The 27,574-nt window shown below is 40.4% G+C and overlaps 1 protein-coding gene across 15 annotated transcripts in view; it reads right to left on the reverse strand.

Moving 5' to 3' along the window:
* TPK1 (thiamin pyrophosphokinase 1) overlaps nt 1-27,574 on the reverse strand; it is a 476,657-nt gene that overhangs the window by 139,461 nt on the left and 309,622 nt on the right. The window contains exon 8 of one of the 15 annotated variants that reach the window (XM_039523064.1): nt 23,894-24,073. The exons of the other annotated variants lie outside the window; for them this stretch is intronic. Coding sequence (XP_039378998.1) covers nt 23,909-24,073 — 165 coding nt within the window. The 3' untranslated portion in view covers nt 23,894-23,908. Of the gene's footprint in view, nt 1-23,893; nt 24,074-27,574 lie in introns of those variants that run through there. 15 annotated transcript variants of the gene reach the window in all.

The following is a 27,574-nucleotide window of genomic DNA, read 5'->3' on the forward strand; positions in this document are numbered from 1 at the left end:
AAAATTGGATTTTATTTTAAAGTTTAAATTTACTCACCATTAGTATACAGAGGTATTGGTGCCCTGAGGTTCCTTTTTAAGAAAAGCAGCAAATTAGAAACAATTGTATCTGTTTAATTTATGGAAGGAATTTAACACAATAGAAATACGTGAACTGAAAAAAAATTGCAGAGAGAATTTCTTCTCCCCATTTTTTCCTTTTCTTTTAGTTAAGTTTCTAATAATCTTTCACACTGGGTTTTGGTCAGTTACCACAGAACATTGACCACGGTCATAAATCCATACTTTGGAGCAACCTTAAACCCATCTATATTGTTTCCAGCGGTCAGAGCTTGCATCGGTAAATTATACAAGATGATGATAATTTTGTAATGCCAAATATCCAAGTATAAAACAGTCTTTTCTCTGATTATCCCAATAAGGATGATCATTTTGGGAGCACAAAACTTATTTAGTTTAATTCAGTGAACCTTCCCATCCAACATTAACGTCTTAAAAACACTTAATGCTTCCAGGCTCAGCATGGTGTGGTTAACAGGAATCATGAACATCTTTCTCTCTTGGTTTAAGTGTGCCGTTCTTTAAGCACGGTTACCTTTTGATTTTACAGAGCTGTTTGAGTTCAGCATCTTCTTGTATATTAGTACCAAGATACTTGTCCTGATTTGCTTCCTGTGGTGTTGGCATTGCATGAATACCATAAATCAGTGATTTCTTTGGCTGAATTGAATAAGTTGTCTCAGAGAACAAGCAACCTCTGGAAGACAAGAGGTACCAGTAATCCTTTGCCTCTGTAATTAGAAAACTCTCTCTTATACATATCAGGAGACTTTTCTACTCATGAACCCTCACCAACCACAGAGACTTTTGACAGGAGAAATTCAGAACAAGAACTGCAGTAGCATGATGTGTAGGAGAAATTCTATAGCAGCATTACTGAAAGACGGTGTGGAATTTTCAAACACACTCAGTAGTGGTCTAATCTGTTCCCACTGACGTCAATGGCAAAATTCTCATTAACTTCAGCTGGAGCAGAGTTAGGCCAATACTGAACACTTTTGAATCTACTCCTCAATTTTTTATAACACAATGTAAATGTTCAAGTATAATTTCTGTATGGTAAAGATTTCTCACTTTTTTCTTGATGTTACTTAAAATATATTAGCAAACTGTACATTGTTGGGTTTTAGTTTGGTGTGATTATGCGATTAAGGTAATTGTTTTTGATCATATATATAACAATGACCACAATCCCATAATTATACACACACACACACAAATTAAGGCTACAATTTAATCAAGAGAATTTTTAGTAAAAGTCATGGACAGGTCACAGGCAAAAATAAAAAAATCATGACCCCTGACCTGTCCATGATCTATACTAAAAATACTCATGATTTAATCTTGGGAGGGAGGAGAAACTCTTCAGATGGGGAGGGAAACCAGGGGCCCGCTGCTGCTCTAGCCCTTGCCAAAGAGGTAGCCCCGAGTGCTCTGCCGCTGCCAGAGAGTCCCGAGGGCCCCGCCACCGCTCCGGACACTGCCAGGGAGTCCCTAGGGTCAGCCACACTGGCTGCTGCAGAAGTCACAGAGGTTGCAGGAAGTCACAGAATCTGTGACTTCCGCGACAGACACGAAGCCCTAACTATAATACACCCCCCCCTCTGTATGCACAAAGTGGTGTGGTGTGGAGTGTGTGTGCACGCATGTATGTATACACACACACACACACACACACACACACACACACACACACTGAACATACAGGTGCGTGCGTGCGTGCATCTGTGTGTATTTATATAGTTTGCAGACTACATATATATATAGTCTGCAAACTTTCTTCCCTCTTCCAATTCCACCCCAAAGTCAATTCAATTAAAAACATAAAAAGGATCTCTAGCTAAACTGTGGTATGTGATTATCATTTAAATCAGCGTCTGTACCAGATGACTGGACGATAGCTGCAATGCCAATTTTTAAAAAAGGCTCCAGAAGCAATTCAGGCAATTACTGGCCAATAAGTCTAACTTCAATACTAGGGAAACTGGTTGAAACTATAGGGAAGAACAGAATTATCAGACACACAGATGAACATGATTTGTTGGGCAAAGAGTCAACATGATTTTTAAAAGCTGCAAAGAGTCCTGTGGCACCTTACTGACTAACAGACGTATTGGAGCATGAGCTTTCATCCAACGAAGTGGGTATTCACCCACGAAAGCTCATGCTCCAATACATCTGTTAGTCTATAAGGTGCCACAGGACTCTTTGCTGCTTTTACAGATTCAGACTAACACGGCTACCCCTCTGATACTTTACATGATTTTTGTAGATTCTATTCTACTAGAATTCTATGAGGGGGTCAACAAGAAGGTGGACAAGGGTTATCCAGTGGATATAGTGTACTTAGATTTTCAGAAAGCCTTTGACATGGTCCCTCACCAAAGGCTGTTAAGCAAAGTAAGCTGTCATGGGATAAGAGGGAAGATCCTCTCATGGACCAGTAACTGGCTAAAAGATAGGAAACAAAAGAAAGGAATAAATGGTCAGTTTTCAGAATGGAGGGAGGTAAATAGTGGTGTCCCGCAGGGGTCTGTACTGCGATCAGTACTGTTCAACATATTCATAAATGATCTGGAAAAAGTAAACAGTGAGGTGGCAACATTTGCAGATGATACAAAACTACTCATGATAATGAAGGCCAAAGCAGACTGCAAAGAGTTACAAGGGGACCTCACAAAACTGGGTGACTGGGAAACAATGACAGATGAAATTCAAAGTAATGCACATTGGAGAACATAATCCCAACTATACATAAAAATTTTTGGGGTCTATATTAGCTGTTACCACTCAAGAAAGATCTTGGAGTCATTGTGGATAATTCTCTGAAAACATCCACTCAATGCGCAGCAGCAGTCAAAAAGCTAGCAGAATGTTGGGAATCATTAGGAAAGGGATAGATAATAAGACAGAAAATATCATATCGCCTCTATATAAATCTGTAGTTTGCCCATATCTTGAATAATGCATGCAGATCTGGTTGCCCCATCTCAAAAAAGATATATTGGAATTGGAAGCTGTACAGAAAAGGGCAACAAAAATTAGGGGTATGGAACAGATCCATATGAGGAGAGATTAATAAGACTGGGACTTTTCAGCTTAGAAAATAGACAACGAAGGGGGGATATGATAGAGGTTTATAAAATCATGACTTGTGTGGAGAAAGTAAATAAGGAAGTGTTATTTACTCCTTCTTATAACACAAGAACTGGCGGTCACCAAATGAAATTAATAGGCAGCAGGTTTAAAAAAAAACAAAAGGAAGTATTTTTTCACACAACGCTCAGTCAGCCTGTGGTACTCTTTGCCTGAGGATGTTATGAAGGCCAAGAATATAACAGGGTTCAAAAAAGAACTAGATAAGTTCATGAAGGATATGTCTATCAATGGCTATTAGCCAGGATGCGCAGGGATGGTGTCCCTAGCCTCTGTTCACCAGAAGCTGGGAATGGGCAACAAGGGAAGGATCACTTGACAATCACCTGTTCTGTTCATTCCTGCTGAAGCACCTGGCATTGGCTACTGTCAGGAGACAGGGTATTTGGGCTAGATCAGGGATCAGCAACCTTTGGCACGTGGCCCATCAGGGAAATCTGCTGGCGGGCTGGGACGGGAAACAGCGGCCAGCACATCCCTCGGCCCACGCCACTTCCCGAAGCCCCCATTGGCCTGGAACGGCAGACCGTGGCCAGTGGGAGCTGCGATCGGCTGAACCTGCGGACACTGCAGGTAAACAAACCATCCTGGCCTGCCAGTGGATTTCCCTGATGGGCCGCGTGCCAAAGGTTGCCGACCCCTGGGCTAGATGGACCTTTGGTCTGACACAGTATGGCAGTTCTTATGTTCTAAAGGTAAGCATGTGGTAATTATTAGAGATCGGACAACATTCCCAAAGCCAAAATGTTTTGGTGCAAGTAGGTGCCTACACATAGTATAATGCATATATAAAGCATTAGACAACTTCAAAACTACAGGCATTACTACCAACTCCTCCTAAAATATATACTGCTTATATTTTTCATTAGCTTTCTCTCCACCTCCTTGCCCCGGTTTCTCTACAGTGATATTTCACTGTGGTCACTCTGCTCTACTGTTCACTATGTTTATCCCCTGGATATTTTCCTCTCCCATTTATATCAAGTCTAGTACATGGAATAAAAATCAACCCATGTTTGAGCTTAGCTATTTGCACCACAATGATCATAGCCAAAGATTAGCAAAACAAGTTCACTTATCCATAAATAAAAGAATAGTACAGATGGGCTTGAATTGGAACCTCAAATCTGAATTCAAGAGTTTGAGGAAAGTTCAGATATGAGTTTGGAACTGACCTTTGTTATTCAGGCCTAGGAGTAGAGATAAAAATCCATCAAATTTTGGTACACGAGAATAAAATGAAAAAGGTATAAAATTTTGAAAAATATAGAAGGAATGAAAAAATGAAAAGTATAGATATTTAACAGAGGTAAAAGTGTCTTGTCAAGCAGTGGACTTTTTTCCTTCTTATTCTTGACATATAATGTCAGTAATGCCAATAAGAGTTGCTAAACTAAGACATGTCAAGGCACCATTTCTTAGCTTGACATAACATTTTGACAAGAATTTTAAGTTCTCAAACTTTAATGAATATGGAACCAATAATATGAATACTCTGAATATATGTTTTGATTGCTTGCTGTCAATTAGCATCTTTCTCTAGTATGATAAGCACTACCAGTAACCTCTCCAAGTATGGGGCAGGGCAAGCCAATGAATTTGTGAGTAACACAATAATCTTTAAAATGCGTGTCATTAAAACTTTTACAGCACACAATTGCATATTTTATGTATAAATATACACATACACCAGACCCTCGCTAGCATGCACGTCTATATAGTGTGAATTCACATATAATGCGGTCATGGCCATGGATTCCAAATTTAATTAATTTAATTGCAATTCATTTTAACGCAGTCCCCTCTATAACATTTTAACGTGGTACCGCGCATGGATCCCAAATCCCGCATTCTAGAGAGGGTCCAGTGTATAGAGACACACATACCACAAACATGCATACAATTTAAACAGACATTGGACTAAATTCTGTCCTCTGCTACACCCAGAAAATCAATTTTACAGTTGTAATTTAGGCCAGGATTTTGCTCACTAAACAGATATTTAATTTTTAAACAAACATATATACACAAACATGCATACCCCCAGAAATCCCATTATAGGATGTTAAATTAAATGTGTCAGGAACCAAATTTCCCTGCTTGACACCAGGGTCCAAGAAATCATAATTTAAACTAACTTCTGCCACATCAATCACACGTTTTCTGCAGGCACTGTATTTTGAGAGCAACACCATGGACTCAAGTGCTTTAGGGAATGTGACTTCCACCTCCATGACATAACTTTTTGAATAAAGCTAGAGAACGTCCATCTCTAAGAGCCTGAAGCCTGGTCTACACTACGCGTTTAAACCGGTTTTAGGAGCGTAAAACCGATTTAACGCCACAACCGTCCACACTAAGAGGCCCTTTATATCGGTATAAAGGGCTCTTTAAACCGGTTTCTGTACTCCTCCCTAGCGAGAGGAGTAGGGCTAATATCGGTATTACCATATCGGATTGGGGTTAGTGTGGCCGCAGATCGACGGTATTGGCCTCCAGGCGGTATCCCACAGTGCACCACTGACCGCTCTGGACAGCAATCTGAACTCGGATGCAGTGGCCAGGTAGACAGGAAAAGCCCCGCGAACTTTTGAATATTTCCTGTTTGCCCAGCGTGGAGCTCTGATCAGCACGGGTGGTGATGCAGTTAAAAATCAAAATAAAGAAAGAGCTCCCGCATGGACGATGCGGACGTGATCGCTGTAAGGGCAGGCAAATCTGTTCTATCAGCGCTCCGTTACAGAAGACTAAATTCAAAATCATTTTTTAAATATCTCCAGACAGATGCCATAGCACGGACTCAGCGCACTGCTGCGTGACAAGTGTAACGGAAAGCCAAAGAATCAAATGGACGCTCATGGACTGGAGGACTCAAGCTATCCCACAGTTCCTGCAGTCTCTGAAAAGCATTTGCATTCTTGGCTGAGCTCCAAATGCTTCTAGGGTCAAAAACAGTGTCCGCAGTGGGTCAGGGCATAGCTCGGCAATTTACGCACCCCCCCACCCACCCCCAGAAGTGAAAGGGAAAACAATCCTCTCTTGACTCTTTTACATGTCACCCTATCTTTACTGAATGCTGCAGATAGACACGATGGTGCAGCACTCAACACCAACCTCCTTGCTCCCCCCACGCTATGGCTGGCTGATGGTACAATACGACTGGTATCTGTCCTCGTCATCAGCCTATTGGCACATGGGGCAGTGCAAAAGGACTGGTAACCATGATGACCAGCATCTGTTAGATCGATCAAGGGCGCCTGGTCCTAATTTTTCCTGGTAGATGGTGCAGTATGGCTGATAACCATTGTCGTCATAGCAACAGGGGGCTGAGCTCCATCAGCCCCCACCCTTCATGTGTAAAGAAAAGATTCAAGTGCCCCTGAACTAGCAGAGGGATGCTGGGCTCCTCTCCTAGGGCTGGTCTACACTAAGGGGGAAAATCGATATAAGATACGCAACTTCAGCTACGTGAATAACGTAGCTGAAGTCGAAGTATCTTATATCGATCACTTACCCGTCCTCACGGCGCGGGATCGATGTCCGGGGCTCTCCATGTCGACTCCGCCACCACCGTTCGCGGTGGTGGAGTTCCGGAATCGATAGGAGCGCGTTCGGGGATCGACATATCGCGTCTAGATGAGACGCGATATATAGGTCCCTGAAAAATCGATCGCTACCCGCCGATACGGCAGGTAGTGAAGACGTAGCCTAGTACACTTGCCCATATTCTACGCAGGACTGATTCTATTTTTAGATACCAAAAAGGAGGGATTGACTCAGGGAGTCATTCCCAATTTTGGCTTTTGCGCCCCTGGCTAAGAGCAGCCAGGGGCACTTATGACAGCAGCAAATGGAACAGTGCAAAAGGACTGGTAGCCACGATCATCTTATTACCAATTTATGGATTGGTAGATGGTACAGTATGGCTGATAACCATCTCTGCTGTCATGCAAAAGCAAAAGCATGCTGCTGTGTAGCGCTGCTGAATCGCCTCTGTCAGCGGCATCTAGTACACATACGGTGACAGTCACAAAAGGCAAAACAGGCTCCATGATTGCCATGCTATGGCATCTGCCAGGGCAATCCAGGGAAAAAAGGCGCGAAATGCTTGTCTGCCGTTGCTTTCCCAGAGGAAGGAGTGACTGACGACATTTACCCAGAACCACCCGCGACAATGATTTTTGCCCCATCAGGCACTGGGATCTCAACCCGGAAATGCCAAGGGGCGGGGGAGGCTGCGGGAACTATGGGATAGCCACGGGATAGCTACCCACAGTGCAACGCTCCAGAAATCGACGCTAGCCTCGGACCATGGACGCACACCACCGATTTAATGTGTTTAGTGTGGCCGCACGCACTCGATTTGATAAAATCTGTTTTACAAAACCGGTTTATGCAAATTTGGAATAGTCCCGTAGTGTAGACGTACCCTGACAGTCAGAACAGCCACTGGGGGAGGAAGCACTGCATCTCTGACTGAGGAGACTGCTGAGGAGACCAAGGAGCATGAAGCTGTGAGTGAATTGAGTGACTTAACTACAGGAGACATTCTAAGGTTAGGCCCCGCCCACCTCACTCTGTCCTCTCACCCAGAGGGACCTGAGGCTGTGGCTGGACACTGCGAAAGATCCGCAAGGGGCAATACTCGAGCCAAGCCACCACAGACTGTTTGAGGCTTGGCCCCTATAGGCCAAACTGAAGAAACAGAGGTAAGAAGCAAGGGGCTGGAAATCAGGCATTCCCACTAGGGAGCCCAGCCCTCTGAGCACCCTATTACAGGCATATCATGACAAATGGCCCAGAAATTAAATATGATAAAACGGAAACAGCCCTTTTAACCAGGGGAAGCATTGATCATGTTGGCAAGAACTATAATTCACAATGGAGTAGTATACAAATAATTTGCAGTAGATACCATTATGTTGCTTTTTCCCCAAATAGTAATAAAACAGTGGCACAAAACACTGCTCCCACATGACTTATAACTGTACTCAAGTCATCCTTTCTATCCATTCATCTTATTCCTTTATATACAACAGTTATAACATTATGTTTAATAACTCCCCCTTCAAAAATCATGTTCCTTTCTTGAGAACACATTATGGATGTATAAACATGATGAAATGTTCTTAGATAATACATAGTGAGTACATAATTCAAAAAAAAAGTAAGTAAGAATATAGCTAGGGGGAAAAAGTTGAAGAATATTGTGTGTGCGCGTGCACCTACAGCCATATTTGTCCGCAGGCTCTTACTCTTTTGTAAGGCTAGTTTTAGCTTTGTGATAGATGTGAATTATGGATCTATGTGAATGTGTGTGTAATATACATCACAAACTACATATGTAAAAGCAGCAAAGAGTCTTGTGGCACCTTATAGACTAACAGACGTTTTGGAGCATGAGCTTTCGTGGGTGAATACCCACTTTGTCGGATGCATGTAGTGGAAATTTCCAGGGGCAGGTATATATAAGCAAGTAAGAAGCAGGCTAGAGATAACGAGGTTAGTTCAATCAGGGAGGATGAGGCCCTGTTCTACCAGCTGAGGTGTGAAAACCAAGAGAGGAGAAACTGGTTCTGTAGTTGGCAAGCCATTCACAGTCTTTGTTTAATCCTGAGCTGATGGTGTCAAATTTGCAGATGAACTGAAGCTCAGCAGTTTCTCTTTGAAGTCTGGTCCTGAAGTTTTTTTGCTGCAGGATGGGCACCTTAAGATCTGCTATTGTGTGGCCAGGGAGGTTGAAGTGTTCTCCTACAGGTTTTTGTATATTGCCATGCCTAATATCTGATTTGTGTCCATTTATCCTTTTCCGTAGAGACTGTCCAGTTTGGCCGATGTACATAGCAGAGGGGCATTGCTGGCATATGATGGCGTATATTACATTGGTGGACGTGCAGGTGAATGAACTGGTGATGGTGTGGCTGATCTGGTTAGGTTCTGTGATGGTGTCACTGGTGTAGATATGTGGGCAGAGTTGGCATCAAGGTTTGTTGCATGGATTGGTTCCTGAGTTAGAGTTACTATGGTGCAGTGTGCAGTTACTGGCGAGAATATGCTTCAGGTTGGCAGGTTGTCTGTGGGCGAGGACCGGTGACACCATTGATTTCCTGAGGAAACTACAATGCATTGGTGACCTTCCAGAAAACACCATCCTAGCCACCATGGATGTAGAGGCTCTCTACACATATCTGAAAACTTATCAGGTCCCTCTTCAATCTTCATAGGAATACTATGCTTGTGCTTCTCCAGTCTTCTGAGATCTCACCCATCCTCCAGGACTTCTCAAAGATAATTGCTAACAGTTCCAAGATTGCTTAAGCTAATTCCTTAAGTTCCCTAGGATGAATTTCATGAGGCCCACCTAACTTAAAGACATCTAACTCATCTAAATATTCTTTAACCTGTACTTTTCCTATTTTGGCTTGTTCCTTTCCCCTCATGTTACTCTTGTCTTTGCTCTTTTACCAACTGGACTTCTGCAACACCTCTAGTGGAAATATTTTTTCCTTGCCTTCAAGGCAACTGCATAACTGTGGCCCTGACTATATAGTTGATCTACATTCTTGCCTGTCTCCCCTTGCTCCTTTTATTCTGCCAATATGTGATGCTGTCTGACTGAAATATGACTGTGTATATAATTGTTGCTACCATTGTTATACAATTGAAACAAATCTTGTACAAAGTCTATCATGTAAGGTGTCAATGGAAAAATTATGATCTGCTAAGTATGTTGATCCTGTGATACAGAGATGATACATGCATAAAGTTATGAATATTGCCTGTGTAGCTGCATTTCAAATGTGTTTGCTCCTGGAATAACATCCGCAAGATAATTTACATCCAGTCTCACCAGCACATTGCGAATGGACTATTCAAACTCTTGGTCCATTAAAGAAAACTTAACTCTCACAATGGGCCATAGAGGAAACTTGTCCCATCCAGCAAGTCTCCCTGTGGATGCCTTAGCCTCCAAGTGGGCAATGGCTACTCCTGTGAGTCATCAAAGCTGGGTAAGGGCATGTGACCTGCTCATGTGACCCTGGACTCCATCTTGTAACTGTAATTTTCCATAAACTGAGACTGAGAGCTTTGTTTGGGACAGTGACATTCCATCCACATGGGAGAGGGTATAAAAGACCCTGGAAACATCACAATTGTGTCTTTATTTCCTGCTTCATTTCTCTGGATTGGATTTCTAACAAGGAAGCTCCAAACAAGGACTGATGACCCTCAAGATATTTGGGTAATTTCCAGGGAGACTTTTGCAAACTAAAGCAGTTTATTCCATCACTCCTTCAAACTTGATACAATCATTGCAAAGTTATTGTAGGCATATAATCTACTGACCATATTAATTCTCCATTTCTTTTCTTTTAGAAACAAACCCTTAGATTTTAGCTATTAAAGGACTGGCAACAGCGTGATTATTGGGGAAGATCTGAGTTATATATTGACCGGGCTATGTGGCTGCTCTCTTGAGATCAGAAGAGCCCTTTGTTTGATTAAATTGGTTTTCAATAACCGCTCATCATAAAGTCTAGTGTCTAGGTGGTGAAATAAGGGCTGGAATGCCTAAGGGGACTGCATTTTTGACTTCTTGTTAACCAGTTAACCAGTGGGGTGAGACAGAAGTTTATGTTTGTTACTGGCGTGGTATATCTAACATTAGAATAATCAACAGTTTGGGGTGGGTCTGCCCTATTTCTTAGGGGTCTGTCCTGAATCTTGTATTCTCAGCTGTAACCCACTGAGGCACAGCGACAGAACAGTACTAGCTTTGACTCCCAATTCATCTGCTTCTCCCACAACCAATTCAGTACCTTTCTCCATGCTTCCTACTACACTTTAAAATATTTTGGCCTGCCAAACCACATCTCATCTTTTTTTTTTTTTAAACCAACTTTTAGGTCAATATCTACTGAGCACACACCATATGCATTCCTTGGTTAGGAAACACCCAGAACTAGAGATGAGGTAAATTTAGAGTGTGGAAATTCTCCCTGTCCTCTCATCCACAAATGTTTTTTTCTGATTAAAAGAGTAACATTACTGTGCTTCAGTATTTTGTGTGGATGACAGCTCATTGCATTGGCGACATAATGTATGAATTTTCTGTGAAAATTCTTGGAATGCGAGCAAAACTGAAGTCTAACTGTAAGCTCATTTCTATGCTGTTCTATGCTTCTCTTGTGCTCATCCATCTGTGAAAGACTGTCACATGTATAATTATTTTTCTCTTTACAAATATTTTAGGCAGGTGAAGGTTAGGAATGCTTAAAAAAGAATTTAATGAAATAAGCATGCACACAACCATCCTTTAACCTGCCATATGTGTGATCTATGATGACAATCGTGAAGGGTTTTGTAATATTTTGATGAGGGGAAAAATATACTTGGATGCTAAAACATCCACTACTCAAATACAAAGAGAAGAGGAGAAGGAGAACCTTGTGACACAGGTTTTCAAATGAGTTGAACAGTTTACCAGAATTTGACTAGCTAGTCCTCTTCCTCCTCTCTCTTTGGTGAGGTTGTTCATAAAAGATAACTTATGAAATTAAACTAACAGCTGTTGATGTAAGATCACTCTTGTGTTTTTTAGAATTGAGATTATTAATTTTCTATATACATCTTATTTTCTCCTAAATGTAATGCTGCTGTGCATCACAGAATACATTTCTGAATGCTATAATGAAGTTAGATCCAGACTAACATGGCTACCCCCGATACTATAATGAAGTTGTTACTGTTCAGGGCAACTGTTCCCGTACTCGGCCTGTGTGGTCCAGCAAGGGCACTTACTCTTTGGCTTCCAGCTCCCCAGCTCTCTCTCTCCCTTCTGACCAGAATATTTCCAGGCTGTACAGTTCCCTGCCTATATGGTGAATCCCCGAGAAAGTCAGTCTGCATTAGCAGGCCTGCTTTGCTTTCGTCCTCAGAGGCTACAAACAGCACAATTGCCCACAATTAAGTTACCACACAGCTTTTCCTAAGCAAGCACATTTATTCTTAAGGAGAAAGCATTACGGAGAAAACATTAAAATAATAAAAGAAACTACATACATGCTAAGAAGTTTACTAGAGATCAACCTCCAACTTCAATAAGGGCTCTGGCATGTGAACAGTCTTTCAAACCCCTCCAAGAGGTTCTTCTGTGGTTACATGTTCATAACAGCTGTTAACGCACAGCAAGCACACCCATGAATCAGTGAGTTTCTCCTTTGTAGAGTAAGGTTCAAAGACCCAAAGAGACCCTGAATGGGTAATCATTCAGACAACGAGCTTCTCCTTAGAACATAATTTCAAAGGATTAGGTCAGGTGGGGGTAGGAGGAATTTGCATTCCCTTCCCCCCAGGTACTTCCTAGGAAACCCACTTAACTTTAATTCACATTATTCCAAATAGTCCTTTGAAGCTCATAACACTGCCTTGGAGACATTAGCCATGTCTCCCCCTTAGATATGTTATATATAGTCCCACAATAAACACACAAACATTTGCATTTTAATACAATGAAGTCATACGATCTTAATTTAATAAGGTTTGTCCAGAATATTGCAAGACACTGCCATATTTATAACAGAAGTGATTTTATATTATGAACTTTTTGTTGCTTTTTTGAATTTCTGAGAATTCATAAACAAGAAAAATAAATATTTTAGTTTGGGACTAGGTTTGTTTCATCAATAAGGTAGCTCACGGTCAAGTTAGGGAGGCAAAATGACCCAGTGGATAAGGTATTTAAATTAGGACTCAGAAAACCTAGGTTTTATTCCCAGATCTGCCACTGGCTTTACTGGGACTTTGGGCAAATCATATCACCTCCCTGTGCCTCAGTTTTCCAATCTATAGAATGAGGATAATGATATTGCCTACCTTTATAAAGTCCTCTGAGATCTATGGATGCAAAGTATTATATGGGTTTGATCCTTGATTTCTGTAGCACAGGATCAGGGCCAATATAAAAACTAGGTATCAGTATTACCACTGCATCTTGCATCCTCTCAACAAGACAAGAACATGGCCATGTCAAAACAATTATTCTCACCAGGGGCTCACTATGTCAAGCAACATCACAAGATCAACAGTATCACAGACAATTGATCGATTTAATGAATTCAGCACGGCAATCCTCATTCGTTGCCAGCAAGAAATAAACAAAACCAAACCAAACAAACAAACACCTTGCCATCTCTGTACCATACCCAGACCTAAAACTACATTGAGCAAGGGCTGAGGAAGCCTGAACTCTAGAAGTATTCTTAGATTTACTTTCCCACCATCTATCTCTAACTTTTCTCCCAAAGAAGATTAAAAGCCAAGGGGTAATTAGCAAGATGACAAGTGTCAAAAGATGGTTTCTGAGAAGGCCCTAAAATTACTGCCTCATTGTAACCAGTGCGGGCCTGAAGCTCCCCAAGCATCTCCAGAACCTCGGTGAGAAATAGTGGCACATTCAAGCAGAGAAGATACTTGTTTTTAATCCCTCCAAGGAAACAAATCTCAATCTGCTTTTCAGCAACCATATCTATAAAGTACAACAAGAACTCCTTCCCATAAGAGATTTTCACTCTGCTCCTAGGAGGACACAGTGATGTTGTGTCAACTTCAAGCAACATTTGTCTGTGCCAGTTGCAAGTCTAGAGACTTGTGCCATTTTTAAAATGAGGAACTTTCAAATCACAGCACAAAGTTTCCTGACACTACACAAATAAGTTATTACCTTTTCTTTATTATCAGAAGATAGTGGTCAAGTAAATGTTGGTGACCAGGTGTACCAAAGGGGTGAGCAAGGAGGAGATATGTCTCATCAGTTCTATTTGAGTAGCACCATTTTGGACATGGTTAACTATGTCAGCTACCTCAGCCTAGTACCGACAGTTATTTCTGAGTGCTTTGCACCTTTTAACGGATTGCACTGAATAACAAACTATTCTCAGTTACACATGACTGGGGATAAAAGGTAAATGTTCAAGATTTGTTTGTTTTTTAAATATAGTTTCCTGAAGAATGGATTTGATATTTGAATGTGTCTGTTCCTAGCAATCAGAGAAAGGCTTTTGTTAAGAGACCTAATTCCTAAATTCATGTTGGTATAAGACTTCCTCAAGGTCAAATGAGATATATAGCAGAATGTAAAGTGCAGTAGCTTGGTACCAGGTCTGTACAGAGTGGTTTTTACGAGGAGGAATTACTATTAGTAAATGAATAAACCAATGATGGTTGTTTGGTATTTACGCTGTGTCATAAATAGTGGATGTGCTGGGAAGAAAGGAGTTCCATTGAAAAGTCAAACACACAAGTGACCTAGAGGCAGCTAAGCCACTGACAGTGTAGCACTTCAACTGAATTCATTGAACCACCACCTAAAGAAACTAAAAATGTCTGTAAGAGTGAGTGGGGTGGAGTTTCTTTAAATGGACAGGTCTCTAACTAGATGTACTTTCATTCACAGCATATATGAACAGGCACAATGGATAATATTAGTATTTGTGTGCTCCCAAGAACTTCGCTTTCCTCGCGTAGAGGGACAAAAGTAGGCTCTTCAGTCACAGGGAGGTGTGGAGAACCACTGAGAAGGAAGGAGGCTTCAGAGGGTGGTTAGCAGCCCTGTACACAAGGAAACTACTCTGCAGCAGCAATCAAGGAGCAAGAGGTTGTTGGGTTTTGAATTCTGTCTCTTCCATCTTCCACCCATAGAAAGCAGGGAAGAGGAATGAATGCCCCTCATGGAGACGACGCTGGTATCTGCCTTTCCCACATGAATCTGCCAGGTTTCGTTCATTTAATTACTTTAACATTTCCATTATCCCCAAGTGAGAAGTTATTGCCAATGCCTTTCTAGTTCCCAAATTCCAGTGGCACAGACCATGTGGGTAGCTCTTCCTTGTATACAAATTTAACAGGTTTGCTGTTAATGATAAGCTCTTACTTTGGCATGCTTGAGTTAAGCCTACCACCGTGACCTTCCACTGGCCTCTTCTTCTGAGGTATTTCCCCAGCTGAAAAAAGCTGCCAGTAGTTATAAATTGGAGAAAAATACCTATTTATTAGGAAGAAGTTTTTAATTTTATTTTCCCCAAGAGAGATGTCAATGGGGACAGAATATGCTGGCCTCTATTTGCCTCAGGAAAGGCATTCTACTGTACTACACTTTTTAGCGGAATACATGTAAGAGGCTTAAAATGGCTCAGATTCAAGAAGCAAGTTCTTGTTTTACTGCCAGCACTTTGGTTTCTACATGGGAACCATGCGAGCTAATTACTGGTCCATCAGATAATTTATTCCTTGAGTTAGATCAAAAGGATTCCGTTCTCGGCGTAGTTCTTTCATCTGCCTCAGGTGTTTGACATTGCTAAAACTGAAGACTGTAATTCCATTAACAAAGAGTGGGAACTTCTAATAAAATTAATCATTCAGAAACAGATGTAGAAATCAGTAAAGTTTAGATATTTCCCTATGAAGAATTCAATGAGTATTACATACTGATGGAAAAATACAGAGAGAAGACAGACATTAATTTAGCATTATGGACTGGATGGAAAATGGGATACTATACCTTTATACTTGCAGGCCTTGATTCAACAAAGCACATAGCACATGCTTAAGTCTAATTGAATTTAACTGCTGTATGCGTAAATCTAACCTGTACAAGTAATACTTTTGCCTTTTGGACTAGTATAATGCTCCTGGCTGTTGAGCTTCTTTTTAAAATTGTATTTCATTTATTACAGAGTTATATAAACATTATGCCTAGACTATAGGAAATAGTTAATAAAAACATAACCATCAAAAGTGAAGGGGAAAATATGTCTGCAACAAAACACATCAGTAAGGCTACAACAAATTCTAACCATTCTAAAACCACATTCAGAAGCCAAAGAAGAACACAGATGTTGCTGGGTCTGGTAAGATATCTCTATAACCTCCAGAGAAGTTAATAGCCTCCTGTCCTAACAGCTGTAGTTCTATGCCCATTCCTGCTCTGGGTAAAGACCACTAGAATTTTGCCATTGACTTCAATAGGAGCAGGTTCTCTGTTCCCATATGACTCTGGTCTCTTAACACTTTGTGGCACATGTTTGTTCTTCAGACAGCCACTATCCATTGCTGGCCAGGGTGTGTTCTCTGTGCATATCTGCAAGACAGAATTTGCCTAGAAGGCAGTGCAGCAGCTGAGTATAGAACCCAGGTGTCCTGGTTCACAATCCACTGCTCTAGCCACTAGACTGCTTCCCACCTCACCACTCCACTCCTGGAGCTGAGGACAGACCTCAGAAGGATATGAGTCGACAGTATGCCCTTGTTGCCAAGACGGCTAACAGGATTTTGGGCTGTATAAGTAGGAGCATTGCCAGCAGATTGAGGGATGTAATCATTCCCCTCTATTCAACATTGGTGAGGCCTCATCTGGAGTACTGTGTCCAGTTTTGGACCCCACACTACAAGAAGGATGTGGAAAAATTGGAAAGAGTCCAGCGGAGGGCAACAAAAATGATTAGTTTTCAGAGTAGCAGCCGTGTTAGTCTGTATCCGCAAAAAAAAACAGGAGTACTTGTGGCACCTTAGAGACTAACAAATTTATTTCAGCATGAGCTTTCGTGAGCTAAAGCTCACTTCTTCGGATGCATAGAATGGAACACACAGACAGGAGATATTTATACATACAGAGAACATGAAAAGGTGGAAGTATGCATACCAACAGGCAGAGTCTAATCAATTGAGATGAGCTATCGTTAGCAGGAGGAAAAAAAACTTTTTGAAGTGATAATTAAGATGGCCCATAGAAGGTGTGAGGAGAACTTAACATAGGGAAATAGATTCAATTGGTGTAATGACCCAACCATTCCCAGTCTTTGTTTAAACCACAGTTAATTGTATCTAGTTTGCATATTAATTCAAGTTCAGCAGTCTCTCTTTGGAGTCTGTTTTTGAAGTTTTTTTGTTGCAAAATTGCCACCTTCAAGTCTGTCACTGAGTGGTTAGAAAGGTTGAAGTGTTCTCCCACTGGTTTTTGAATGTTATGATTCCTGATGTCAGATTTGTGTCCATTTATTCTTTTGCGTAGAGACTGTCCGGTTTGGCCAATGTACATGGCAGAGGGGCATTGCCGGCACATGATGGCATATATCACGTTGGTAGATGTGCAGGTGTACGAGCCCCTGATGGTGTGTCTGATGTGATTAGGTCCTGTGATGGTGTCACTTGAATGGATATGTGGACAGAGCACATAATTTATGAGGAGAGACTGAGGGAACCGGGATTGTTTAGTCTGCAGAAGAGAAGAATGAAGGGGGGATTTGATAGCTGCTTTCAACTACCTGAAAGAGGATGGAGTTCTCTCAGTTGTACCAGATGACAGAATAAGGAGTAATGGCCTCAAGTTGCAGTGGGAGAGGTTTAGGTTGGATATTAGGAAAAACTTTTTCACTAGGAGGGTGGTGAAGCACTGGAATGGGTTACCTAGGGAGGTGGTGGAATCTCCTTCCTTAGAGGTTTTAAAGGTCAGGCTTGACAAAGCCCTGGCTGGGATGATTTAGTTGGGAATTGGTCCTGCTTTGAGCAGGGGGTTGGACTAGATGACCTCCTGAGGTCCCTTCCAACCCTGATATTCTACGATTCTATGGTACTATTCAATATTTTCATTAACGACTTGAATAATGGAGTAGACAGTATCCTTATAAAACTTGCAGATGACACTAAACTGGGAGGGATTTCAAGCACTTGGGAGGACAGGATTAGAATTCCAAATGACCTTGAGAAATTAGAGAATTAATCTGTATTCAGCAAGATGAAATTCAACAAAAGACATGTACCAAGTATTTCACTTAGGACTCGTCTACACTGGCAACACTAACATGCCTTGTGTAGTTGTGGTGCAGTGCTGGGAGAGAATTCTCCCAGCGCTCTAAAAAACCCGACCCCACGAGGGGCTTTGCTCCCAGAGCTGGGAGCGTGGCTTTACAGCGCTGAAAATTGCTGCGCTCAGGAGGGTGTTTTTTCACCCCCCTGAGCGAGAAAGTTTCAGTGCTGTAAATAGCCAATGTAGACAAGCCCTTAGGAAGCAAAAATCAAATGCACAACTACAAAACAGGGAATAACTAGCTAGATGGTATTACTGCTGAAATGAATCTGGGGTTATGGTGGATTACAAATTTAATGAATCAACAATGTAATGCAGTTCCAAAAGAGGCTAATATCAGTTCGGGGTGTATTAACAGGAGCGCTGTATTAACAGGAGATGTGGGAGGTAAGTCTCCCATTGCACTCAGCTCTGGTGAGGCCTCAGCTGTAGTATTATGTCTAGGTCTGGGTACCACACTTCAGGAAAGATGTGGACAATTTGGAGAGAGTCCAGAGGAGAGCAACAAAAATGATAAAATGTTTTGTAACCCTAACCTATAACGAAAGGTTAAAAAAATGGGGCATTTTTAGTTTTGAGAAAAGAAGACTAAGGGGCATACCTGACAACAGCCTTCAAATATGTTAAGGGCTGTTACAATGAGGACTGTGATCAATTGTTCTCCATGTCCACTGAAGGTAGGAAAAGTAGTAATGGGTTTAATCTGCAGCAAGAGAGATTTAGTTTAGATATTAGGAAAAACTTTCAAACAATAGCAGGGGGAGGGATAGCTCAGAGGTTTGAGCATTAGCCTGCTAAACCTAGGGTTATAAATTCAATCTTTGAGTGGGCCACTTAGAGAGCTGGGGCAAAATAAGTACTTGGTTCTGCTAGTGAAGGCAAGGGGCTGAACTCAATGACTTTTCAGGGTCCCTTCCAGCTCTACCAGATAGGTATCTCTCTATATATATTTTTAAATAATGGTGGAATAGGCTTCCAAGAGAGGTTGTGGAATCACCATCACTGGAAGTTTTTAAGAATAGGTTGGACGAACACCCATCAGGGATGGTCTAGATTTACTTGGCTCAGTGCAGAGGGCTGGACTTGAGCTTCTCAAGGTCCCTTCCAGCGCTACATTTCTATGATGTGAATCATATTACAATTGGTAACCAATATGAATATCATATTTTATTTAACTATAAAAATGGGAAGCATTAAGAGAATACGGAACGCAATGAGCAATCAAAGTTTCACTGGGTTTTTGTAAACATTTATCTCCAAAATTATGTTTTGTTTGATTGTAATAAAATATATACTGCCAATGGTCAGTATTACAGGGCAGAACCTGTTCCTGCTGACGTCAATGAACCTGATCATCATCAAACCCTCTCAATTCCAACCAACTTTAAGGTGATAGCCTTCTGCATGGTCTCTACCAGCACCTATAAAGACATTGTAGGGGGTGATACCTGATAACTGCACGGCTTCGGCAAAACTGGGGATATATCTGTACATGGATTGGAATAATAAAACCATGTTGGTAATAACATAAGAAAATTCAGATTTCAAAGTCACTTTCTGTGGTGAGACTGAATAGATCTCACTAAGTCAGTAAGGACATGTGCTCATTTATCAGAGTGGCATAGCATTCTCCCCTGGACCTCAGATATTACTGAATATAATCCTTCTTTCCAGGTGATCCTAAAGTAACAATAAGAGTAAATGTAGTCAATCCATATATAGCTCAATCCACCAAGAAGGCAGAAACAGAATTAACACTGATACTAGAAGGGATTTGAAAATTCCTGAGCAATTTTACAATGGGATCAAATTTAAGAGATAACATTTTTCAATATCGTTATGGGACTTGAGTATGGATGAACTCAGTACTCTGAGATTTGAGCATTCAAAAACATTTCCAGTTTTTCTGTAAAGGAAAATACTAGTAATTAAAGCTTTGATCAGACTGAGTATTTTGCATTCTGAATTTTCTTGTTTTCGTAGTAGATAATAATTGAACGTTGTTCTCTATCAGCTCAATTTTCCTGGCATTTACATTCAATCTCGGAATACAAGTACTCATTTTTCCCCTTCTACAATTTTAATAACATGTAATAAAATACTTTTCAGACATTTATTCTCCTTCCAGAAGCAACTGTTTTATAGATTACAGATCCCATGACACCTGCCAATTTCTCTAAAACACTCAATCAAAATTACATGGAGGACAGAGGAAGAATCTCACCTGTTACATACCCCACCTATCATGAGAGTCCTGCTAATATTAGAAGTGGGAACCAAACCACAATATCATGTTTCCCCTTACAGAACCTTTTAGGAGAAATTCACCTCAAATAAGGCAGTAGGATAGGGGAAAAGATGCTCTATGGAGAGGCAGTGTGGCCTACTGGGCAGAGCATTGGCAAATCCTGGGTTCTGGTCTCAGCTCTGCCTGATGTGCTGCATGATCTTGGGCAAATCACTTCCTCTGTTTTCTTTTCATTCTTTTGCTGTCTTGTTTATTTATGCTGTAAGCCAGGTCTATTTCTAACTATATGGCTTCTAACTGAGGCTTTCTTGGCAAAATCTGGAATTGATACTGTTTCCCGTATTTGGATAAACCAAGCAAAATGATGATCTTCTAGTATTTATTATCAATATGAATTCATTGTTACAAGCATATACATGCATGAAAAGCAAGTGTATTCCAAAGCTGTAGTTGAGAATCTAAGAGTTGACTGAAAAGAAAAACTCTTCTGACCCTTTTGTTATGAATAAAATCTTCTAGCTCAATAGAATCTGAACTGCTCACTGCAGTCTGCCTGTCTGCAGAGAGCCTAAAGGTATGTCTACACTGAAGAAGAAAAAAGTGTTCTTAACTTGGGTTATCTAACCCACATTAGCTCATTCAGGTTAAAATAGCAGTGGACACATCGCAACTCCGCTTTTAACTGAGGTTAGCAGTTCACGTAAAAGCATATAGAGGAACCTGGGTTTGAACTCGAGCTGCTAATCTGAGTTAAAATCTGGTCTGCCAAGTCTTCATTGCTATTTAATCCGAGTTAGCATCATACCTTTTTTGCTTGCAGATCCCAAGACAAAACATGAGAGGTATGATCTATTCCCATCAGTCTGAATGGGGTGTTAACTCTGAAGCCTGAAGACCACAGTGTAACAGTCATATTATTTCATTGTTGACCCTTTTAGTAGAAACACCTAATTAATGTGGTTATCCTACTACTTTAGGTTGCCTTCCCCATATCTCCTTGCCTAACAAACCCAGCTGCCCATACTTCCAGCTATTTCCCTCAACCCATCATAACTCCTGAAGTGCAGTCAGGAACTAATCAATACAAAAGTCTGCGGCACAGTAAATAAAATCTGAAACTGTGCAGACAGTGTCAAAAAAGTCAAAATAAATATCACAGAGGCTACTGTACTGAGTGTATTATTCTTTTTCCAATATAACTCAATGGAAATTCATTTAAAAAGAAATTAATGGAAATTGTTCAGCAACTTCCAGTCAGATATCATATATGAAGAATTTGTTTGTATGGCAAAAGAAAATATTTATATTGCATCACACACACAAATGAAGGGTATCAGAACACTGCAAAAAGAAGTTAGTAAAAATCAAGATTACAAAAAAAGTGAAGAACAACAATGCCAACATGAAAATCCCAGCCCTAAGAAAGTTAGTCTTAACAGAAAGCTTCTTTTGGTACAGTGCACCCTGTTTTCATGAAACTGGAAGGATCAGTTATTAAAATACTAAGAGAGTCCATTACAACAGCTAGGGTCAACAGCAGAGGTAAGCAATCTCCCAGGAAGAATTTTATTAGATTCAGGATGCTCCAATATGCTCATGTATGAATTGTTGTGGGACCTAATTAGAAGTTTGGACAAAGATTGAATATTTGACAGCAGAACCATAGGAGAGTAGTGAAATCTGGGTATTGACTCAAACAATATCAGAGTCCAGATTTTAGAAATACAAAAGAAATCTAATTAGTTCATTTCTAGTTAAATCAGTATACTCTTTGGAAGATGCATTCTCAGAGGTTAATAGGAACAACAGATGTGTGATTAATCTAACTGGCCACAGGATATTACCCTTGAATCATAGAAAATAAGGCTAAAAGAGGATTTGTTTAGTAATGAAAAATGTACCTCATTTGGTAGTGGCGGTTTGGATATATAAAGCCTGTGTTAAAAGTTAAAGCCTAGCATCCTGCAAGCACTGTCTTCAAGTTTCATTGCAATTTAGTGCCCTATCCTGCAACCCTTACTCATGTGAACAGCTCTTACATATGCAAATTGACCTCTGAATTCAAAGCAGTCACTTGCATGAGTACAGACTATTTATGTATGCAAGGGTTGTGTATGCAAGGCACATAAAATCTTTAATATTTTACATGTATGCTTGCATTAAATAGAAACATTTTGTAAGTATCTGCTGTCATACACTGCAAACAGTCCCTCCACTTACCCTACAAAGTGCTCTGTCACCACATTTGAATTACACCATCTCACAAAATTCAGGATTATTCTAAAACACTCTTCTGAAAATTGGTGTAATACTGCACTTCTCTACTGATACTAATTATGCAATTCAAAAGGATAAGAGCATTTACAAGGACATTTTTAACACTTTTTATTTAATATTTCTAAATTTATTTGACAGCAATCATGTGACATACTGGAACAAAACAACTCAACAAAGTATCAGTATGAGAAATTTGCCTTTAGATTTTCCTGTGGAAACAGCAAAAAGTAGGATAGCTTATAAATTCCACCCAACTCTTAAAATGGGAATGGGAAAAAAATTAATCACATCTGGATCAACTGAATTCAGTAAATGCAGGAAACAAATGGTGACAGTTACACAGCCTTGACCAAAAGAAATAGAGGCTTTTGTAGGCCACTTTTATACAGTGTCATCAAAGCTGCAATACTACAATAGTGAATCCAATGACTGTTAGCCCACCGATATTTTCCTACAGGAGTTGGGCGGGAAAGGAATTCTTTCTAAAAAAAAGTGTCGGAGTGCTGAGTTGCATTTCTTTTAAGGGTAGAAGCTGGGCAAAGCTATCTTCTTGTGAAATCAAATGAAGTTTCTGTTTCAGCAAGGATATAGTGCATTCCTCAGGGTGAGCTTCTTAAGAAGCGAGGGAGCAAGGGTACTGGCACTTTTAAGACTTTAATTAGGACTATATTTATATTACTATATACCCATTTACATAAACATCACCCTCACACCCCAGCTGAGAGGCATGCTGTACAAATGCATATAAAGACATGGAACTTTCAGTATATGGAGCAACCTATGAATAGGCAAGCAAGTACCTCACATTGATAGGCTTAGCTACATCCAAAGACTTTAGAGGCAGCAGGACATTTGCCCAGTACTGGAATTAGAGCATCATGATTAAATCTGACTGCAGGGAAAGCCAATGTAAAATGACACAGCTTTAGGGGTAAAATAAAATGGCCAGAGTTTCTATCATGTCTTATTCTCCTAGATACTTCTGTTTTGGCATTCCTCAAGCAGACACTCACTCCTCTGGAACCATCTTTGGTAGCCAATAACTAGGGGAGAACTTCAAGTGGTTCAGTATTGTTTGAAGTATAAATCCACCTGCTAAGCAAGCCAAAGTAAAGTGTATTGTAACCTTTTCTGGAAGGCATTAGTATATCAGTCTTATGAAGCCTTAGAAACACAACGTAGTTCACAACAATCCCAGAACCCTCAGTGAAGGTTCAGACTCCCAGAGGAGGAATTCAGTCCATTTTCACTGTTGCTAGTTTTAGACATCAGCCATTCAGCTGGAAAGAAATGCCTTATTTTCTTCAACAGGCAGCCACAGAAAGATTTGCTTTCTCGGGAGGGAGCATTTTATCCTTAAGAACTCCATAAAATGCAAGGTCCTGAATTAGGCCAGCTGTACAAAAAGAGGTTTTGGAAGCAGAAGAAGAGAGATTTGTTGCTTTGATTCGAGTGGTGATGTCCTCATGCTAGAAACAGAAACACTAAATGAGATGCAACCTTAGAGGAGAAGGAGGAAATTAAATATTTTGATATCTCTAGAGCAGAATCTTAAAGAGCTCTTTCACTCAGACTACTATGGCTTCATTGTAAATGAGACTACCCTCACAATATGCCAAGAGTATATTCAAAATAGACATTGATGTTCCAAAATTTTTGGAGGAAGAATGAGGAGAGACTCAAGAATTGAGATCTGCCGATTAGGAACTTCAATAGGAGTGAGATCAGGACCTTAGAGACAGCCTTGCATCAGAAGAAAGGAGCGAGACCAGGAAACTCAGAGGCTGACCACATATTATCTGGATTTCCCATTATCTTTTACCATACAAGCAGGGACATCCTGGCAAACAAGGCAAAAAGATGTTGCCACACCAAACTGCAACAACAAACCACAGGAGAGCAAGTACCTAATCTTATATTTTTTCTTGTTGATGCATGCTGCACTGACTGTGTCTAGTCACAAAAGGAGCAGAAGTTTTGATTGGTGTGAAATCAGTTCACAGAACTTGACATGTGTGTATGTGTGAGAGTGAGAGAAAGACAGGCAGACATTTGCCTCTGTTGAGTAGTTTGCCTATTAATTGAGAGGATGGACTTGGGCCCCAGTCCTGCAAAACCCTGCACTGTGCAGAGCCCAAATGACTTCAAAGGCATATGAGTCTGCCCCTGTGGAGTCACTGGCAGGATCAGAGCCTGAATCTGTAGAGTTGAAGAAATGGTACTTCCCACCCCCGCTTTTTTTGTAGGTGTAGATCTGGAAGCTAATTAAAAGCCTGTTTGTTGTTATTACAACTATTACCAACAGCATTATCTTGCACTTCTATAGAGGTTTTCATCTCAGGATCTTATGGTATTTTACAAGTAAGTAAACTCCACAACACCCAGTCTGGTAATTGTATTTCACTCACTTTACAGATGGGAACACTGTGGCACACAGAGGTTAAGTGACTTGCCCTAGACTACACACTGAGTCAGCAGTGGAGCTGAGAAAAAAACCCCAGGAATCCTGACCCCGAGACCTTAGATTTAACCACAAGGGTTACACTCCTAATATTATCAGCATTCTATTTCCTTCCTCAGTTTCTATGAGCATTATTACATTCCTCATTATTTCTTATGGGAAGGAAAAACACGAGGAAGTACAACACAGCATGGAAGAAATAGGTCAAACAGCATTTCTGGAGAGTTAGATAACTGACAAAAGTATTCTTGTGCAACATATTTTCAAGTACAAGTAGCAATACTTCTTCCCACATCTCAATGGTGGAATCCTGCATGGGGAACACGGAACTCTGCTCAGTATAATGAAAAGACATGCCTCATTAACTCTTGGACATCTTCTCATTTCTTGGTCATAAATCCTATTACCTTGTATTACAAACTGCCATAAAACTCACAGATAAAAGATAATTTATGCTCAGTGTACAGAAGCTAATGTTTCTGTACTCCCGAGAAGCACAGTACCAGAAAATGAGAAAGTATGTATGTGAAACCTTAAGCCATTCATACTGAGCATGGGTAGCATGATAAACATGACTCTGAGGGCCTAATGTTCTTCAGCCAGGGTATATCCTAATGGTAATTGACATTAGCAAAATTTCAAGCATAAAAAGTATGGACTGGTACATAAAATATCCTGTTCATAAGAAATGATTATTCCTTATTAAGGATTCTTTTTTCACCACAGAGAGAAATATGATCACTCTTCATTGCAGAGATATGTATTCTATTTTTAATTCTTTGCTTAAATCATCACATTGGAAGCTGCTTCAAAGGAAATGTCACCTGCTGGAGCATCTACTCTGCCTCCCTATTTATAGTCAGAGGAATGAGACATACTAAAAAAAAATAATTTTCATTAGTATGAAAGCTTTCCTTTGAAGAAACCAAAGTGCTTTACAAATGTTCAGCCTAAAAATGAAGCTCTTAAAGGTATTATTTTACCCATTTTACAGACAGGTAAATAAAGGCACAAAGAGAGGTTATGTGACTAACTAAGGGCACAACATGAGCCAGCAGCATTGCTGCTTTCCTGACCTAATCATGTTGTCCACTTCTACAAACTTAGCCATACATAAAAGAATCAATTGACAGATTGAATGCTAAGATTCACAATGAATGAGGCAGGAGATCATTCTTAAAAAGTATAAAAAACTGACATTAAATTGATTAAGTTATATACTTTTATATACTTAAAAACACATTTTATGAACAGGGATTATAAATGCTTTACCAAGCATTATATATCTGTCCTCTGATAGATATATTAATTTATAATACAGGTTACTGCAGTTAACTCTACCTGGGGCTACATCTTAAAACAATCCAGAAATTTAAACTGATTAAGACCATGGCAGCCTCCTTAGCAAGTGGCATATCTCAATGGGAGATGACACCAGTGCCCTGGGATCAGCAGTAGCTTCCAAATCTGTTGATCTTCAGGGCACAATGAAAGAATCACTGTTTAGTCAAGCTTTTGGGGAATGAGAAAAATGATAAAGACTGATGTTTGTGGGTGAGGCAAGATAATTTTGGTGTGTCTGACTATCTCTGCCGATTATTTCTGAGGGGTGGGACTAGGGAAAGCTGCTGGCTTTATGTTGATGTCACCCTGTTTCTAACTATGTCAAAGATGTGTACAGCATGGGGTAAAAGTGTACTCTCTATTTTGGTTATAAATAAAAAAAACAAACAACATATAGGGAGGATACATAATATAGAACTATACTATACTCTTATGTTAACAGGAAAGTCTAATTTTATCTGGAGATAAAATGCTTTTTGCTCATACTTTGCTGTCCCAGAAACCCAACAACAAAAATGGATCCTTTCTCCTGAAAAGAGAATGGTTTCTGATCTGCATGTTACATGAATGTGAAAGATTTCCTTGCAAGACATTGTCACAGTTAAGGGCAACGGTCTTGTGATCTCCCTCTGTGGTCCAGCAAGGGCACCTATTTTTAAGCTTTCGGCTCTCAGCAGTCACCTCTCTTGGGCAGAAAACCCTATCTCTTCCCTACCTAACTGGGATTTTTCCAGGCTACACAGTTCCCTGCCTACATTGTATTATTCCCAGGTAGCCAAACTACCTAAACAGGCCAGAGTCAGTGCTTTGCTTTTCCTTCAGTAGCTATCAACATCATAGTTGCCCACAGTTATAAATTACCACAACTCTTTCTAAGCAAGCATATTTATTCTTAAGGTGACAGCATCAGAGAGAAAACATTAAAACAATAGAAGAACCTACTTGTACACTAATAAGCTTACCAGAGATCACCCCCACCTCTGGTAGGAGGTCAGTCCTTTAAATCTGACAAAGAGGTTTTCCTGTGGTTACAAATTCCTAACAGCTTCAGCTTGGAGCAAGAACTCAAACTGTGCATATCAACCTGTTTCTTTATACAGCTTTGGCCTTTAAAAGCTCCAGCCTACAGGAACAGGTGAACTGCAAACAATGGATCTCTCCTCAG

The sequence above is a fragment of the Mauremys reevesii genome, linkage group 2 (assembly GCF_016161935.1).
Source record: "Mauremys reevesii isolate NIE-2019 linkage group 2, ASM1616193v1, whole genome shotgun sequence".
Taxonomy (NCBI): domain Eukaryota; kingdom Metazoa; phylum Chordata; order Testudines; family Geoemydidae; genus Mauremys; species Mauremys reevesii.